Below are 19,208 nucleotides of genomic sequence, written 5' to 3'. Positions count from 1 at the left end.
GATCTGAACCTGCAGCTGCTGCCTACTTTGGAGAAGAAGCTGCATGAGGCAGAGAAAGTAGGACGACTCGATCGTCTCTTCTATTCTCCTCCAATTGATCTGTTGCTATCTGTACACGGGTAGAGCATCCGGAGTATATGTGCGATCAGTATCGGAGCTCCTGCCATTTCCTTCCTTCTCTCTAGAAGAACTCATCTGTTCATCTCATGTTATTGTTGGAGCTGAAAGTGCTAGGTAGTTTTCTATTTTAGACCAGGGAAATGGCTATGGAATTCAAGTTATAACCAACCGAAACAACGAAACAAAATGTGATGATTATAGAACAAAATTGTATGGAAGCTAACAACCATACTGTATCTCAAAATAAATTAACTTTTTCTTTGAGAAACAATATAAACCCAGACGTTCACAACACAAGCACACTCATCACTGTAAACACACACATATACATCATACCTATATGAGCATATCTGAAAGATTAAACCGTCAAATCTTCATATTGATAAAGTCATCAAGGGCGTCTTGTTGTTGACGAGTATGTCGTCTATCATAAAAAAATAATTAATCGTAAATTTAAGTTTTCATTTCAAATCTAGTACTTAAAATTTGGTAGACTGGTTCCACGGGAAAAAACCTAACTGGTTGAGAGTATGTATCTTTGAACAAAATCAACTTCTTTTATGCATCTAGTCACTCTCTTCAGCCAATTTTGAGAATTTTTTTTTAATTTAAGTTTGAGCAGTCTTACTCCTATTTTTTCTTGAAAAATACTACAATGGCACGTGCATCGGAGACAAAAAGATACAGGGTCGCTACACGAGCCCATACAGAGTGAGTAGCAAGATCAGGATTAAGGAAACGTGCATCAAAGTGTGTGAATACTTCCAACAACTTGCACCCAGCTGAGGTGCACCCGTGGACCCTGCATATGCAATAATTAAGCTGAGATTATGCAAGATGTATATATGTGTGTGTGTGTTTCTCCAGTGAACCACATAACTGATGAAACCGTGGACAGATGATCCAAGTTGCGAAGGACCAAGACATTTCACATGCATGCATGCCGGCCAAAATGCACAGCTCCAATAGTGCAACATGCTTTCTGAAATTAAATTATGGAGCTTGACAATAATACGGCAGATGCTGCTGGTGATGTTAGATTCAATTCGCCCATAGATTTTTTTTCCTTGATAGTATATATAGATAGGTTTGTCCAGAGCTAGAGAGCATTAAATCTGTGGGCTTAAGAGTTGTGGTAATAAAAGGCAGTCTTGTAGTAAAAATATTTAACGCAACTTGGAGAATGAACTTACACAAACATACAGTATATTACACCCAACTTCTTGTCCGTGAGTATCGAACTATGATCACTAGGCAGTAAGAATCAAGATGCTAACACCGAGAACTCAGAAACAATTTTAAATGTTAGAAGGCTCCAAAGAAATTAAAATGGTCTAAAATGGAGTAGTACTAGTACTACTAGAATTAGGAGATTACTTTGCATTGCTAAGTGGGTTTGCAGCTAATTAACGATTGTAATTTCCACATAGCAAATGAGGACAACCAAACTCACCAAAGTTTGTAACGGTCCCCTGCTTTTCTTTGTCTCGATGCAAACTCAAATAGTATTAACTAACTATTTATTTGGATCGCGTCTGATTAATTACGCCCAATCAAGTGGGTGCCTGCCGCCTAATTAATCCACTTGCTTAAGTATCAAACTATTATCGATAAATTAAAGCATAATAACAGTTATTTGCTTCAACTTGTAAATGCATGTGCAATCTCAACGAACCAATAATATATACTCCAATTGGCGTCGTACGGAGAGAGAGAAATGATCGATAGATACAACTCCACAAAACTTGGGCTTTATCTTATCAATTTTTTATAAAAAAGAACTTATTTTTGGACTTTGGAGAATGTGATGTCGACGTGTGCTTTGCCTCACCTCGTGGCGTAGTTAAGAAGCACTACTAATTTCTTGATTCGCACAGGGCAATTAAAGTAGTGCAGAACTAGTAATTAATCTGCAAATGGCCAAGTGACGGGTAGATCGAGATTCGATCGCACTACCTTAATTAGCTAGAGCTTAAACTAATGGTACTCTCCTAATTAGTGGGAGAGAGATCAATGAAAAAAATAATCAGAGATGTTGCCAAAAAAAAAAGAGAAAAGAGATACGGCTTGGTTTAATTAGATATACATGCACGGGTACGGCAGAAAGTAGCTGGTAGCGTGAACAAGAACAACTGAACAACCGATTATATTCCTGCAAAAGATTAAGCTTAGGTATCGTCCAACTTGAGATACAGTGAGTGTCTGAGTGTGATCAATTTGTGGTTAACCGTACTCTCTTTTTTTACTTCACATGTCGGCAAAATTTGCTGATCGACGCATTAATTCATGGCTGGACTAATTAGCACTCAATCTTGTCAAAAAAGGGTTTAGTAGGCATCGATCGATCACTCGTTGAATAAAAGTATTAAACCACCACCCGTGCATCGGTGGTATCGTGTGTCCATGGAGATCATACAAGCAGAAACATCGATCGGTAGCTGGAGGTGATGCATGCCAAGTTGGTTGGTAAATAATTAAAGGCCAGGCCAGGTAGATGGATGCTTTTTAAGCTGCGGGGTGTTTAGTTTGAGCGTGCGAAGTTTTGGCGAAGTTTTGGCGTGTCACATTAGGTATTATATAAGGTGTCAAATAAAGTGTTCGGGTACTAATAAAAAAACTAACTACAAAATCAGTTCAGTAAACCACGAGACGAATTTATTAAGCCTAATCAATCTGTCATTAGCAAATGTTTACTGTAGCACCACATTATCAAATCATAAAGTAATTAGGCTTAAAAGATTTGTCTCGTAAATTAGTCGCAATCTGTGTAATTAGTTAATTTGTACCCTATATTTAATATTTTATCTAGGTGTTCAAATGTTTAATATGGCAGGGTGTAAAAGTTTTGTGTTGGAACTAAACCGGGCCTGCATCTCGACATGTACTGCAGTACTGCTGGTGCTGTTGCTAATCCACTTGCCACACACTGAAGCAATGCCGATTACTGCTACAAATACTATACTCGTAATTATCATCACCAGAAGTCCTGGATATTTGTGGGATGAAAGCGAGCAGTGGATAGGATCGATAATGGCATGCATGCAATGCATAGTGCAGAGCCGTACGTACAATAGGAGTATGGGTGTGTTTAGTTCACATTAAAAATAGAAAAGTTTGATTGAAATTGAAATAATGTGACGGAAAAATTAGATGTTTGTGTGTGTAGAAAAGTTTTGATGTGATAGAAAAGTTGAAAGTTTTAAAAAAAAGGTTAGGAACTAAACCAGGCCTATATAGTGAGGTTTGTCTAGAGGAGCTGGCTACTGTAAATTCTTCTAGAATTAGAAGCTTTCGTAAATAGTTCAGCTTTTAGTTAAGATCCTAATAAGCTGTAATTATAGAATCTAAAAAAATAAATTAGAAGTCGAAAGCTAAAAAAAAACTTAGCTTTTTTAAATCCTCAGAAAATGTTTACCAACCATCTGCTTGTCGGTATCTCGCTGGATTGGCTGGAGCTGGAGCCTGGAAGCAACCAAAGGCGAAGAAAAGGAGGAGCAGTGAAGAGGAAGAGGACAGGGGTAGCAGCAGCAGAAACAGAAGCAGAGTGACAGGGAGCTAGACGATGGGTGTGTTTAGTTTACGCTAAAATTAAAAGGTTTAGTTGAAATTGGAACGATGTGACGGAAAAGTCGACAGTTTATGTGTATAGAAAAGTTTTAATGTGATGAAAAAATTGAAAATTTAAAGAAAAAGTTAGGAATTAAAGCAGGCCGATAGTGATGAGCCGATGAAGATGTTGATGGACAGATGCATGCACCTCCCAAAATACCATCCACCCGTCGCCTTTCTATTTCCCAATCCTGCGGCCAATCCGCTATCCCGCCACCGGTTTTGTATCCCCGGTTTCCAATCCCATCGCCGGCTTCACCCTCGCCGCTCAATCCCAGCCGTCGGATCATCCCTGTCCCTGTCCGACGTGGCCGTCCCACGTGGCATTCACACGCGTGCGTGCTTCCCGCCAAGTGGCACCCGTACGGACGCTTCTTCTCTTCGCCGCCTATTTCTTCAGCTCCTCCTCCTCCTCCTCGTCTTCTTCTCCTCCATTGCTTCCGCTTCTGCATCTGCTTCTTGATGCGAGGAGTCATCTTGCTGCGTTACGAGGAGGACGCCATGGCCGGGCACAGGTCCACGGCGGCGGCGACGGGAGGGAGATTGTACGGACAGGTGGGAGTGAAGCGGAGAGTGGTGGAGGAGACGGCGGCGGCGGTGGAAGTAGGCGGAGGAGGAGGAGGGTACTTGGGGGTGGAGGCGGCGGTGCTGCTCGGGGTGGTGACGGCGACGCTGCTGGTGCTGCCGCTGCTGCTGCCGCCGCTGCCGCCGCCGCCGCCGATGCTGCTGCTCGTGCCCGTCGCCATCTTCGCCGTGCTCCTCCTCCTCGTCCTGCTGCCCTCCGACGCCAAGTCCATCGCCGCCGCTGGCCGACCCTCTTCTTCCTCCTCCTCCTCCTACCTGTAGTCTGTAGATCCATGGAAGGTGATGCGGCATCTGGATTGGATTGGATCGCCATGTAAATGTAATTAGCGCGCTAGCTACTCCGGATGCGGCAATGTTTTTTTTTTGTTTTTGTTGATGAGATTCCTCGAAAGAGGAGATTGAGATTAACTAGTGGAATGGAATTCTTGGTCTTGGAGGGAGATGGATTAGCTTAGTTTGAGTATTTTGATGATCTGCTGCTGCTGTCTGCCTCAGCTCTTTCCTTCTATAGGGTTGGCAACGGGGTGGGTTGGACTGGAACGCCCCCGCCCTGCTCCCCGACTTCTCCCCCCGACCCTGACCCCGCACAGGTGGTCGGGTGGGAAATATCCCCCGTCCCCGCCCCCGCAGGGGACCCGTGGGTGAGCGGGGCCCCGTACCACCGATGGCAAACGCGAGAGCAAACACGAGACGAGGTGGAATGCCGCCGCCGCTGCAAGCTCCATGGCCGTCGATGCCGACGCGGATGGCGGCGCTTGGCAGCCGCCGCCGTCGCCGCCTGCTTCTTGGCCGCCGATGCCGTGGCCCGTGCCTGGCCACCGCCGCCGCCGCCGCCGGCCGCGTCTCCCCGCCACCGAAGGAAGCGCTGGTGGTGGAGAGTGACGGCTGGATGGGTGAGGAGAGGAGGATGGATAGAGGATGGGGAAATTAAGGTTTGGTTTATATATGATAGGTTAGATGGGCTTTTTGGCTTGCAATATGGTAGTATTAATAGTCTAATATACATCCTCGGAGCTCCGCGGGTCACCCGCGGGTAGATGTCCTCCCCCGCCCCTGTCCCCGCCCATGGCCGGGGCCCCGACCCTGACTCCCCGCGGGTCAAAATCAGTACCCACCCCCGCCCTCGCCCCCGTAGGGGCGGGTCCCCTGCGGGTCCCAGGCCCCACGGGGGAAATTGCCATCCCTATCCTTCTCCTTGTTTCGATTGTTGATGACAGATTCACAATGCTGCAGTAATCTGCATCCCGGAATTGGTTTGCCTTGATGCTGTTTGCTTCAGATTGCTGCTACTATACAGATTGGATCATCATTTCTTTTGCCCATTTTGATTTCTTGCTCACTTGGGACAGATTGGATTATACGGATTTTTGCCCATTTTGATTCCTTGCTCTCTTGGGAATCAAAGAAGAAATTACTCGTAGTTATAGCTATGAATGATAAATTTTGCACTAGTACAAAAAGAAACAAGAGGACTGATAATTTCGCACGCTACGATACAATCTCAGTTGGATTATTCAAAACAACATATCTCATATATTTTTATGATCAACTATCCAATCCTGATATATCTTTTTTAATAAAAACTCCAATCCTGATTTTCTCGAGTAAAAAAAACTCTGCTTATTTGGATACTTGGCACGCTTTTCTAACTGCTAAACGTTGCGTTTCGTGCGAGAAATTTTTATATGAAAGTTGTACTAAAATATCATATTAACCCATTTTTCAAGTTTGTAATAATTAAAACTCAATTAATCACACGTTATTACCACCTCATTTTGCGTGAAACTATTAATCTTTATCTTTATCTTCATTCTCACCAGATTCAAAGAACACCTTTTTCCTTCTGATTTTAAAGTAAAAAAAAAAAAGACGATGACATTCAGACATTCAGGGGGGTGTTTCGTAATGGGCCCAATTCTGTCAATGGGCTGTACTTATGTACGCTCATAAAAGGGCCTATTTTGTTAGTGGGCCGTTGGTAAGTACTACTAGACGAACAAGAAGTGGGCCGTACGTCTCGCAAGATGTGGGCCAGGAGTTGGTTGGGCCGACCATTGTATGTAATGGCAGCCCAGCTAGCTAGTTGACTCATTCACGCTAATGCAATGTGTATCCAGAAATTAAAGCCCAACTAGCAAGTGGAGTAATTGTTGGGTTTAGTTGGTAGGCCCATAAAATCAATGGATTCGGGGTAATAAAGCATGGCGGTTTGTGGTGCTCCCAGCCATAACTCCCTCACCTACACTACCCCAATTCCTCAGCTGCTCATCTCTCCTGACAATTCTACTTCATATCGTGGGAATTTTTTCAGATAGTTTAATTTATTCTGTCCTTTTTCTTTAAAGAATATACGACCAATTATTTTGTCGATTCTAAAATATTATTTTATTGATCATGAGATGGCGTGTGTCATAGTTGATCTTGTTTCTGAGTGACCGTACAAAATACTTCTTCCATTCGTAATTGATCATCATATTATAAAAGTAATATTTTTTATCGATTTTCTATTTTCTCGCGTGTATGTATGTAAGGATTTAATGTGGAAAAATTATGTGGAGATTAGTTAAACCCCGTTTCCTTTTTCACCGTACGTGTGCATGAATGCATGCATAGCTTTTATGCCAATTGATTATCACGAGATTAGTTAATTGGCGGGAGAATTTACTATTTGCCACTCTCTCAAAATGCCAGTGCCCAAATGCCACTCTCCCAAAATTTCATTCCCAAATGCCACCCGGGCCCACATGTCAGCCTCACTCATCATTGGGTCATTCAAACAAAAGTGATGCGGGACCCAATGATGAGTGAGGCTGACATGTGGGCCCGGGTGGCATTTGGGAATGAAATTTTAGGAGAGTGGCATTTGGGCACTGGCATTTTGAGAGAGTGGCAAATAGTAAATTCTCCCGTTAATTGGCACCAAACCAACGCTGCAGCTGCTGCACGCTAGATGCATGGATGTTAACAACTGCTCAATTAACTTCTTCCTTGGTATCGCTGAAAGATAATGCAACGATCAATTGTGAATGGTGAGACTACACAGCTTAATTCTTCTTTCGAAAAGATTGTGTACAACTACTACTTAGCATTTCTAGTTAGTTTCTATAGTAGGAGTACTCTACTATAACTAGTAGTTTCAATCTTCAATCTCTGTTTGCAATATACACATTTACACAAAACAATGCAACTCTCAAGTTTAATTAATTAGTGGTTCATAGAACTTTCTGATTCTCATTTTCGCAAAACAATTAAGCTTAATTAATATGAGATGCATGCATGAGTATATGAGATGACTATATGCACTATGCAGGAAAATATATAATAATATAATACGGATAATGCAGTACTCATTTTTTCCTCGCAAAAAAAAATCAATGCTCGATTAAAAAAAACAGTCGTTGTTGCTGCATCTATATATATATATATATATATATATATATATATATATATATATATATATATATATATATATATACACTGTAGATCAATGATCAATATATTCAGATATTGATCATTTCACATTATTTACCAATAATGCATGTAGAATATATACACTGCTGCCAGCTTGTGTTATATATTAATTGTAGGGAATAATCAAGTCAAATCATATTCCACCCATTCCACATTATTATATGTTTACATATTAATTTATCCACCAGGTTCTCACAACTAATTAAAGTAAAATACATTATTAAATCTGAGAAGAAATAAGTGACGCAAAATGGCAACGCTCCTGCTAAGAAATACTACAAATAGCAGTATTTATCTGTATTTACTGAGTTAAATTAATTCAGGTGGATCGATGTTTTGCACTCCTCATTTATTCATAGACAAAGCAATATGCAGAAAATTGTCAACCATTGTGAAAAGACTGCATATGATCAGTACTTATCCATCCAACCGGCCGATTATTATCTGACTATAAATCCATAAGAACACATAAGAAATGTTAATTAGATACAGTGGCTATATATCTGTTCGAGGCACAAACCAATTTAACTAGCAAAAAATTGATTATATTATTGTGATGTTTAAAATTCGAAATAATGGGAAAAGAGTAGCAAAAACCACCAATACCATTTTAATTTGTAACACAGTATTAATTTCATACCATATGCATGCGTGGTTTTCCAGAGTAATGAGCGCGCGCAATATCATTTCATGCAACCAAAACACTAGATATCTTCCAAGATCACCTATCAAATATACTACATAAATTATGAACACACACCTGCAGTTCATGCATATGCATATATGCTGCCGGCTGCATGGATAATTTATATATATGTAGAATAAATACTATGGAAGCGAAAAAAGATCACATATATAATGCTATTTCATCTTTATTACAACTCTAGATCGACGAGTAACACTACACATTGTCCTCGAGATCATATCCAATAGAAATTGACATACAGTTACTTCCATCCACTAATGTGAACTAAAATAATGGCGCGGTAAGCCGGTAATTGCATGGGACTAGAACTACCTTACCATGTTCCATTATATAGATAGATAACCCTGTCCTAGCCCAAATATGTGTTATACATATACATAATTAATTAAGTACACATATAATACCATATGGTTTTTGCATCCATGCAATGCATATATATGCATAGTTGCATAGATGCATTCATGCATACAAACATTAATCCATCATCCAAGAGTAGATCATAATCAAAGTTACTTGAAGTTTGTGCAAACCTTGGGAGATTCTAGGAGAGGGTTCCAATCCCAAATCTTCTCCATGCTAGCGAATGGAAGAAGAGGGCTTTGTTGCGATGGCGGCAAAGCAGTTGATTGATGAGTTGTAGTAGAGTTTGGTTGATGGTGGATGTTGCTGTAAGATCCAATCGCCCTACTCAGCTCGTCGATGGGGATGGTCGCCATTGCTGACGAGTTGGTGTTGAGCAGAGCATGAGTTGAAGCAGGCAGCTGCTGATGATGATGGTGATGATGCATCGTCGTCGTGTTCGTCGTCGTCGCGCCGGCCTTGAGGTGGAAGAGCGACGTGCCGTCCTCCTCCGTCGACGTGGTGGAGCTCAGCGAGGCCACCGACGCCGTCGACCGGAACATCGCCGGCGCCGGAGGATGCAGCGCGGCCGCCGCCGACAGTGACATGGCGATGGCGTTCGTCCCTTCGGCGGCGGTGTGTGATGCGTTGTATGTTGCCTTTCCCATGAGGGCGGATGAGTGGTGGCCGCCGCCGCCGCCGTCGAACATCGGGGCGAGGCGGGGCGCCGCAGCCGCCGCCGTCGATGACGTCCGGTTCGCGGCGGCGTGCTTCTTGCCCATCGCCGCCGCCGCCTTTGAGCCGGAGGATTTAGTGGTTGTGCCGGTGAGGTGGAAGTTGTCTTCGATTCCTGGGCGTTTGTAGACTCGACACAGCGAAATTTCCTGAATAATTCAACGATATATAGTCAATTATATTAGGTCATCGATTACGTACTAGCTAGGAGAGATTGATGGAAATAGCATAAGTGTTTGAAAGAAAACATAAGAAAATTATAGTAAAACACATGTGAAAGTTTCATATGCTCTCTCTCTATATATATACATGTAAAGAAACAAAGAAACTATCAGAATTTTTTTGGGCAAACCATCAGAATTTTTTGGAAAGAATTAATTAGTAGTAAAAAAATATAGTTCGATTATATATAGTAATCACAGAACGAGATCTCGTCCTGTCTCGCTGTTCTAGGAGTTTATTTTGATTTAGAATAACCAGAGTATACTTTTTGTGTTGGTTAGTAGGTTATAGTGTTATATACCAGATCGTGCACATCATGAAAAGCTGGAAACTTTACACAGAACGAAATTAAGGAAGAAGATGAGGCATCGCTTCCAAAAAGGAGGAAGATGACGCCTACCAGTTGCAGGGGGGAAAAGTCATCGCCCGGAAATATTCAGATTAAATTCATCAATTAATAGAGAAAGTTCATTTTTTTTCAGATCTGAAAGTTCAAATAGAGAAGAACAAAATGGACAATTGAAATTTGAGTGTGCTCCTTTTGTACAAAAAGTTTATATATATGCAAGAATTAATTGATCCATCAAGATCTATAGCTATAGATTCTTGCATGCATTACCTCTACATACAATTTTCGCATGGTGTGTACTTTAATTTCATCACCAGCTGAGAGACAAGACGTGCCAATAGCATATGCAGTACATATGCTTGCCTGCCTGCCGGTGACTATATCAAAAGCTATCTAGCAATCAACATGCGTTCAATCATGTATCTCCAAAAGCGAAAAGAAAAAGAATTTTTGAGTGGATGCATATCGATCTTTCAGATCGACGGAGGATCCAACACTTTAAGCTTTTACAAGATCTTGGGGGCTCGATGCATCCATCAAATCAAGGGATCCCCAAACTTCATAAAATTCGATGGATCATGCACACAAAGAAGTAGCAAATCAAGCATGAAATCAAACTGAACAGCAACCAAAAAATTCAGTACCTTTTGGTAGCGGTCAGCGTCGCCATGAGGGAGACGATACTCGTTCATGATCCAGCTGCTGCGAAGCCCCTTGGGCGCCTTGCCGACGTAGAAGACGAGCGTCTTCTTGAGGCCGATAGGACGGTCACCCTCCACCTTCACCATCCTATCCGCCCCTGTGGCCTTCCAGTACCCCGATGGCGTCACTCGGTTGGGCCGATCGCCGTTTCGGTACTTGCGGTCCCTTGGCACATAGAAGAACCACTCCTTGTCCCCAATTGAGGCCAGAGCTGGGTGCATCCATCCATGTAAGGGGAGCAACAAGAAGGTGGGAAAAAAGTGAGCCACCCAAAAAGGTTCACATGAAATCAAAGAGGGGGTCACATGAAATCATGCAGATGCTAGCTATCCACTAGCTAGCTTAGCTCATGTACAGCACATATGCTAGCTAAGCTCGACCTCATGTCATGTCACGATGATGGGATTAATATCTTACCGGGAAGATCCCACGGGTCATAGCGGTAGAGGTCGACGAAGGCGATGAGCTCGATGTTGAACCGCTTCCCCTCCACCTTTCGCCGGAGGTAGAACTCGATGAGCTCCTCCTCCGTCGGGTGGAACCGGAACCCCGGCATCACCATGTCGTGCGCCTGCCCGTCGTCTCCTCCACCGCCACCGCCCCGCGGTGCCGCGACGACATCCTGATGATGATCTGATCCCCGCATGGTGAAGCTGATGCTGATGCTGATGCTGCTCCGGCGATCAACTTGAGTACTCTCATCACCTTCCAGTACCCAACCCCCTGATCTCCACGGCACTTTATAGCAGAGAGAGCAACTAGAGGAAGAAGAAGAAGAGGTTGAGGAGAAGCAGCAGTAGAAGTAGCCCTAACTAGACACACACGCACGCACGCCACTAGCAGTGAGATTGATTGATGCAACTAGCTAGTGTACACAATTGCAATTGGTGAGGCTAGCTAGGGTAGTTAAAACTTAGACAACGCCGGCCTCGATGAGGACCTGCAGCTGACATGATGGTATTTGCCGGTATTAATAGCTGTTACTTTTAGCTAGCTAGCGATGCAATACTGGCTAAGAATTGACATATACTACTACCATATATATCTCTACAGTTACAGATGTATATATATGTATCAGAAAATTAACAATTTGCTGGTTGCTAGGTACAGTATGTACTAGTGCCCCAGGTAAAAAGGAGAGAACAGTGTAATTATACTATATGAATTGGGGATATGTATATATATATACTTTACCAATTATATATCGATTAATTTATTTTGACTGTCTCTACAGTTGCAGTACTAGGAAGGAAAATTGAAAGAGAGGGATCGGGAGGCGAATTATATTGAAGGGGACCTCTATGGAAAGCTGGGCGGTGGCCTATAAATTTGAGCAGTGACGACTGGGCCTTCTTCACCCTTGAACAGTTCAGCTGATGTTCTTTCTCCGATCAATTCTACCGCTACTGTAGCATTAGCCAGCCAGCAAGCTAAGCCATATAATATATATATATATATATATATATATATATATATATATATATATATATATATATATATATATATATATATATATATATATATATATATATATATATATATATATATATATATATATATATATATATATATATATATATATATATATATCTCTTAGGTCAATATTCTTCACGTCGGCCGAGCGAGACAGGCTGCTCGATCCACGCTGATAAGTTTTCAATGAAAACCGGTCGAAAACCACGCAATTTTGTGGTTTCGGTGTGGGAAAAAGTATATTACGAGTGAAATTTCTCGAATGTTTTTAAGAATTCAAATTTGAAAAAAAACAATTTGACTGAAATTAGATTGGAATTTAGCAAAAAATAATTGTTATATATTCCATCGGGGGTTGGGATCAGGTGCTCAATCAAAAAGTTGATCCCTTGGCTGTTGCATAGATGCACCGATTCGATGATCTCACGCTTCATCCGCCTGGAATTAATTGAAAAAAATGTTCTGACATATCCTAATCCAGTTATACTTCCTTATTTATGACTGACCTATATACTCCCTTCGTACTAAAATATAGGACACAATTATTATTAACGAAAATATCTAAGAAATAATTGAATTACCTTCTCGATTGGATCACCTTGATGCATGCACGTAATGTGATTGGGGGGCTTGATGGTAGTAGATTTAAAACAAACCAAATTTAGAGAAGAAAGAGATGCTAGTTAATGTATGCATGCATTTAACGCCTTATATTATGATACATGAAAAAAAAGGTTGACAATACAAATTCACTTCTAATTTACGTGTAACCAGGGTCATAAAATTAATCCATTCACGAATTCGAGATCAACAGATCTGATTTAATTTAAGACTATTTTCAACACAATAAATTAAGAGATGTTATATATACATTCCCTTCATTAAAAAAACATAGAAACTTCTAACATTCATTTTTTTTTCTCAGAATATAGCAATTTCTTCATCTACATTCTCTTATCAACCAAAAAAATCTTCCTTCATTTAATTTTTTCACCTACGTTCTCTTCGCAATCAATTACAACATTTCTCATGTTTAATTCTACGTAACTTTTTAATACTCATGTCTAACTCCAAAAACTTCTATATTTTAGAACGGATGCAGTATTAGGGTTTCCAGAGTCCAGAGATATTGATTCTCTAGGTCTTTAAACCACCAGTATTAATTATAATTAATCAAGAGCTAAACTAGCTACTGAAAAACTTTCCTGCATATTTTTATGTATGGTCTGCCTGCATTTGGCTTGTCTAATTACTTATTTTATTATTTACTCTTACCTGTCTATTTCGAGATCGATTGATCTTGACACTTGAAATCCAAACTTAGCCGTGCCGGCCACACTAACAAGCAATTTGACCCCTTCAATCCCCGGCCACAGCACAAGTTAATTTGCAAGCAAATATACATCACACACATATATCTATCCGATAATTACATAGAGACACACATGCATATAAGACAACTTTTGTGCAAGTTACATATATATGTCTACTATATATCTCGATCTGTACAAGCTAATAAGAGAAAAAAAAAGAGATGCATGATTAATTTGTAGCAGCTAGGGTTTGTGATTGCACATATATATATATGGATCGCGAGAGGACACAAGACAGCATTTACGCATAAGCTGTCCTTTAGGGGAATTCTCTTGCCATGCATGCCGGTAATTTAAGACATGTGCTGCTGTTTGCTGATCTTTAGCTAGTACTTTAGTACATATCTAGTTTAATTAGCTCCAGTACGCATGCATGCATGCATAGTGTTGTAATTAAGCTGTGTACACAAGTGTACTCTAATTAACTAGCTAGATAGGTCCGTATATATATGTGTATCTCTGCTTCTGATCTGTGATACAAGCAGCTTAGCTAAGCTAGCTGTCAGTCAAGAGATGCCCGTGACACCTGATCTCTCTCGATCTCGATCTCCGAATATATATAAGTGTGTGCGTGTGGCCGTGTGTTAATTTGTCTGAAGGCTAGCTCATCTGTGAGCATGAACACGCTGATGACAAGAAGATATATTTTTTGGTTTAGCTGTGTGCATGAATTAAGAGATTGTGCCTTTTTTTTCCTTGTGTACATATATATGCACTATATATGAAAAGTTCAAGTCCCCTTTGGCGCAGAGACAACATCAGTTTGGCGCAGCTAGCACCATTGTAGCTGATCAGAATGAACCTTAATTTTTTGAAAGATAGAATGAACCTTAATTTCAGCGGCATCTTTGCCCGTTAATGTTGCTGATCAGAATCATATGGAGACACATATATATAGCTTCCAAACTAAACATCGAGCGGTTTCCTCAATATATATATACTAGCTAGTAGCTGAAGCTTCTTTTTGTTCCCCGACCCTTTCTCTCTCTTTTTTTCCCTCATTTGTCTTATCAATAGTATACACGTGCTAAAGTCAATTTGAGCATAGAAGATAAGGAATTTTATGGTCCTTAAAAAAGTAACTAGAGGTACTTAATTAGTAGCTAGAGGTATCAAATTTTACACTAGAAAATATGATACCTCTAGGTATCTTCTAAAGGATGGTAAAATTATCTATAAAAGATATGGATAGACAAAATCAAAGTTTATCGACAAGACGCAGATTAAAAGCATTAATATGCATCAGCATTACAAGCCATTCTTAACAGTTCGCTGCTATACCTTGTTGACAGCTTGGGATATATCAACCTTTAATGATATGCTGGTATATATGCGCATGTATATATATGGTATGACCGTATTGTGCATATATCTAGAAAGGTAAAGAAGCGAGAGAAAAACAGTAAAAGAGAGTGAGGGTGTGTTTGAGAAGAAGGGGATTGAGAAGATTGAGAAGATACGTAAAATGAGGTGAGCTATTAGCTCATGATTAATTGAGTATTAATTATTTTAAATTTTAAAAATGGATTAATATGGTTTTTTAAAGCAACTTTCCTATAGAAAATTTTTACAAAAAATGCACCGTTTAGTAGCTTGGGAAGCATGCGTGCGGAAAACGAGGTGTTTTCTCCCTCAATGTGAACGCTGACTGAGTCCACCTGTGTAATCTGATCTAGATAGATGATCTGAACAGTTCATCTATCTACAAACACACATATTAATTTGACTACCTTCATGAAACATCCTGCTAATTGACAGGGACTAGTTACCGTAACCAAACAATATTGAGTTCTCAATCAATGAGCGTGAGAAAAACTGGCGGTGCCAATAGAATTTCCAAAGGCTTTGTTACCACTCAAGAGTTCCTGATCGAGGACAGAGCTAGCTAGCACTCGATTCGTATTTTTCAACAAGCTAGAAGGTCCACTACTCTTTAACCTTATCCTTTTGTTGATCTCTTGGTGAAGCTAATTTCTTTAACGTTAGTCATCAATCAAACTTAATTAATATCAATGTATAAATGGACCATTACTTTTGACATGAATCTTCCTAAATGTCTGGTAGAATAATGGCATAGATTAAATCACAATCTGTAGATCTAAGCTAGTAATTAAGATCAATGAAAATAAATTATTATCCATGATACATCCAAGTAATATATGTACCAATACAGAGTTTCTTTAATTAGTATATGGATGACCCTTTTTACAACTTCGATATTTCAATTGAATCAAAAGATGTTTATTCCCATGCATCCACAGACAGTACTATATGTACTACAAATTTATTGAACATGTACATATATCACTTCTTTCTCGTAGGTGGCCCTCAATTATAATTGGAACAAAGCAAACTCAAATTAAATGAATGGTCTTTTTTTTTAGAACGAGGGAGAACCCTGCACACCATTTCTCATAACAAAAAATCAAATGAATATGCGGTGTAGTCTCACACAATTAATCTCAAATCAACTCCAAGTTATTTTCTCATACCAGAGTTGCTAGTATAAGCTGCATATGCACACGAGTATCTCCAGCATTTTTCTCATACATGCATCTATCAGCCAATGTGCATGTTACATTATTTTAGGAAGAGAAATGTGTGTTTCAATTTTTGTTAATTGATTAGGTCAAATTCACTGGAAACTCCTATATGTATATATTTTTTTATGGTAAAAGCAAGCAATGTTGTTTACTTCATTTCATATGCTAATTTAAATGAAAAATGCAAAGAAATAATATTGTTCTTGCAGACTTCTAAAGGAACATAAAATCTTAACAATAATAGTACATACTCTCTTTTGCCAAGTGTTGAAAAAAAAATGCATAATTCAAACTATACAACACGTCAACAGGTATTCTTTTTTTTTTCTCTTGAGCAAGTTGCATACAAATCACTAGCTGGATCGAAGGCATTAATGAAAGTAAATTCTTGTTCCTTCTTCCACATGATGCACCTTTCGAATTGATTTCATCAAGCGGATACCATACGGCAAGAATAGTCGCCACTAACTTATGATATTGTTAAGACACGTATGCGACAAAAATATGTGGGTGGCCTAGGATTAATTAGCGTATATATACTCTGTTTCACAGAAATTAAGTTGTGAGAAGTATTTAATATATATTATCCAAGGGAAATTTGAATTAATTTATTGATGCATGCTAAGCAAAGAAATTAATTAAATTCTATCAAGTTCAATGTATGTATTGAATGTTTTTTTTGATTGAGCAATATATGAAAGTTACCTTGTTTCACCATGAGAGGTTGATGTATATATGTGATCTAGCTAGTGGTACTAGCTTGGCACACATAGAGCATTTTGTTATTTGGAAAATTTTTGTGATCTATAGTTAGTACTTGCATTGTCACATATATATAGTGCATTTTGTTATTTGAAAAATTGTCCTACATATATCTGTGTCCAAAGGGTAAATGTCCGAAGGGTAAAAGAGAGATCACCAACGTACATAGGTGAAGAGTGATATATGGATCAGGTCCAAATTAAAGATGATATGAACCTACAACATAATTAATTTACGAATGTGCTGGTCAAACTCTCACCCTCATTGTGTTGCACACCTTGATTATTAAAAATCTTGAGGTAGCTAGGATGAATGGATGATGCATGTGTTATACCCAAATGTACTTATATTAATACGTGTGTAAAAATAATTTATGGGGATGAAGAAATAAACTAAGTAATTAATAGCTAGAAACTATAAATACTATATGAAAGCATACTGATAGTGTGTAGTCAAAGATAACTACTTAGGAAATTGTTATTCTGCAGAACTGCTTAATTTCATGCAGTCTTGAGCAAGCTAGTATATATCTCCTTTAATTTGATGCGTACAAGTATCAAACTAGGTTATGTACTGCCTAATATAACTTGGTACAAATTTTCTTGCACATTTTCCTCCTATGCATGCCCCGGCATGCATGCATGCTACGGATAGTGGATAGTGGATTAAACACACACAAAATTAATTAAACTTGAATTGCCTAGCTACCTACAGTAACACTAATTAAGGAAAAAAATCAGGACAAAATATACACGTGTATCCTGATCGAAGGCATATATAGAAGTAATATAATTAAGGATGACAGAAATAATATATAAATTAAGCATGGGATGCATGCAGTAATTAAAAAGAAGTTGTTTTAGCATGCGTTCATGCATGGAGAGCTAGCTAGCTTGCTTGGCTATAGGTCTATCTGTTTTGCGAGCATCTAATTAAATTTTGCGAGAGTATATATATATATATATATATATATATATATATATATATATATATATATATATATATATATATATATATATATATATATATATATATATATATATATATATATATATATATATATATATATATATATATATATATATATATATATATATATATATATACACGTTGCAAACTAAATTTTAGTGAGTTCGGTGACATATATTCCCTCCGTTTTTTTAATAGTTGACGCTATTGACTTTTTCTCACATGTTTGACCATTCGTCTTATTAAAAAAATTTATGTAATTATAATTTATTTTGTTATGAGTTGTTTTATCACTCATAGTACTTTAAGTGTGATTTATATCTTATACATTTACATAATATTTTTAAATAAAACGAATAGTCAAACATTTGAGAAAAAGTCAACAGCGTCATCTATTAAAAAATGGAGGTAGTATATGCTCTCCTTATACATACGATCGAGTAACAATTAAGCAATACTTCATCTGTTTCTAAATATTTGACACCGTACGAACGGTCGAACATATTTAAAAAAGTTAACAACATCAAATATTTAGAAACGGATGGAGTATTAATATACAAGTCGCTGAAAGAGTAGATAATTAATTAACAAATAATATGGAGTGATTCCTAATTAATTAAGAGACTATTTACTACTACAGTGTGTGCAAAGTACTCTGCTGTGTGTGTGTGAGAGAGAGAGAGAGAGAGAGAGATTGTGACGATGGAGAGAGATCGGCTAGGGTTAAATGCGGCGCCGCGTGCCGCCGCATGAAATGCCCTGGCGGCGAGGACGACGAAGAATGTACGTTATATCGGCCTCCTGTACTGTTTGGTCCCGGCCGGTCCGGCCATGGCTCCGGTCGATCGATCATATCCCCCACCAGATCAGATATCATCTTAATTAATTCATTAATTCCAGCATGCATCTAGCTAGCTAGCAGCACCCATGCATTATTCCATATTTGCTTCTGTCTCTGATCTATATATATGTCGATTGATTAATTCCAGTTCGTTTATCTTTCGCATTATATTCCTGCTGATGGCGCGCGCTCTCTCTTAATTTCTCAATTTCATCGCTGTGAGACATCGACGAAGCACAGACGGATATGCTATTAGTATTAGTATAGTAATATTTCAGTAATCAGTATATATAAGTGTGCGTGATCGATCGATGAGCTGATTTTTGTTTCTGGAGATAGATCAGAATGCAGTGGTCGCGATAATCATGATGACACATGTACATGAGCTAGCTTAATTAGCTTGATTGAA

The 19,208-nt window shown here is 39.2% G+C and overlaps 1 protein-coding gene across 1 annotated transcript; it reads right to left on the bottom strand.

The window, feature by feature from the left end:
• Window positions 1-8,616: 8,616 nt before the first annotated feature.
• Window positions 8,617-11,780, bottom strand: LOC4344501 (NAC domain-containing protein 35-like). The gene is made up of 3 exons (XM_066303508.1): window positions 11,256-11,780; window positions 10,781-11,049; window positions 8,617-9,714 (listed from the first exon to the last, which is right to left on the bottom strand). Exons 1-3 carry the CDS (start codon window positions 11,482-11,484, stop codon window positions 9,001-9,003), a joined length of 1,212 nt encoding a protein of 403 aa, XP_066159605.1. The 5' UTR covers window positions 11,485-11,780; the 3' UTR covers window positions 8,617-9,000.
• Between the last annotated feature and the right edge of the window lie 7,428 nt (window positions 11,781-19,208).

Source organism: Oryza sativa, chromosome 8, assembly GCF_034140825.1.
Source record: "Oryza sativa Japonica Group chromosome 8, ASM3414082v1".
Lineage (NCBI taxonomy): Eukaryota > Viridiplantae > Streptophyta > Magnoliopsida > Poales > Poaceae > Oryza > Oryza sativa.
The sequence above is the reverse complement of the archived record's forward strand: the minus strand, read 5'-3'. Positions and strand labels throughout refer to the sequence as shown.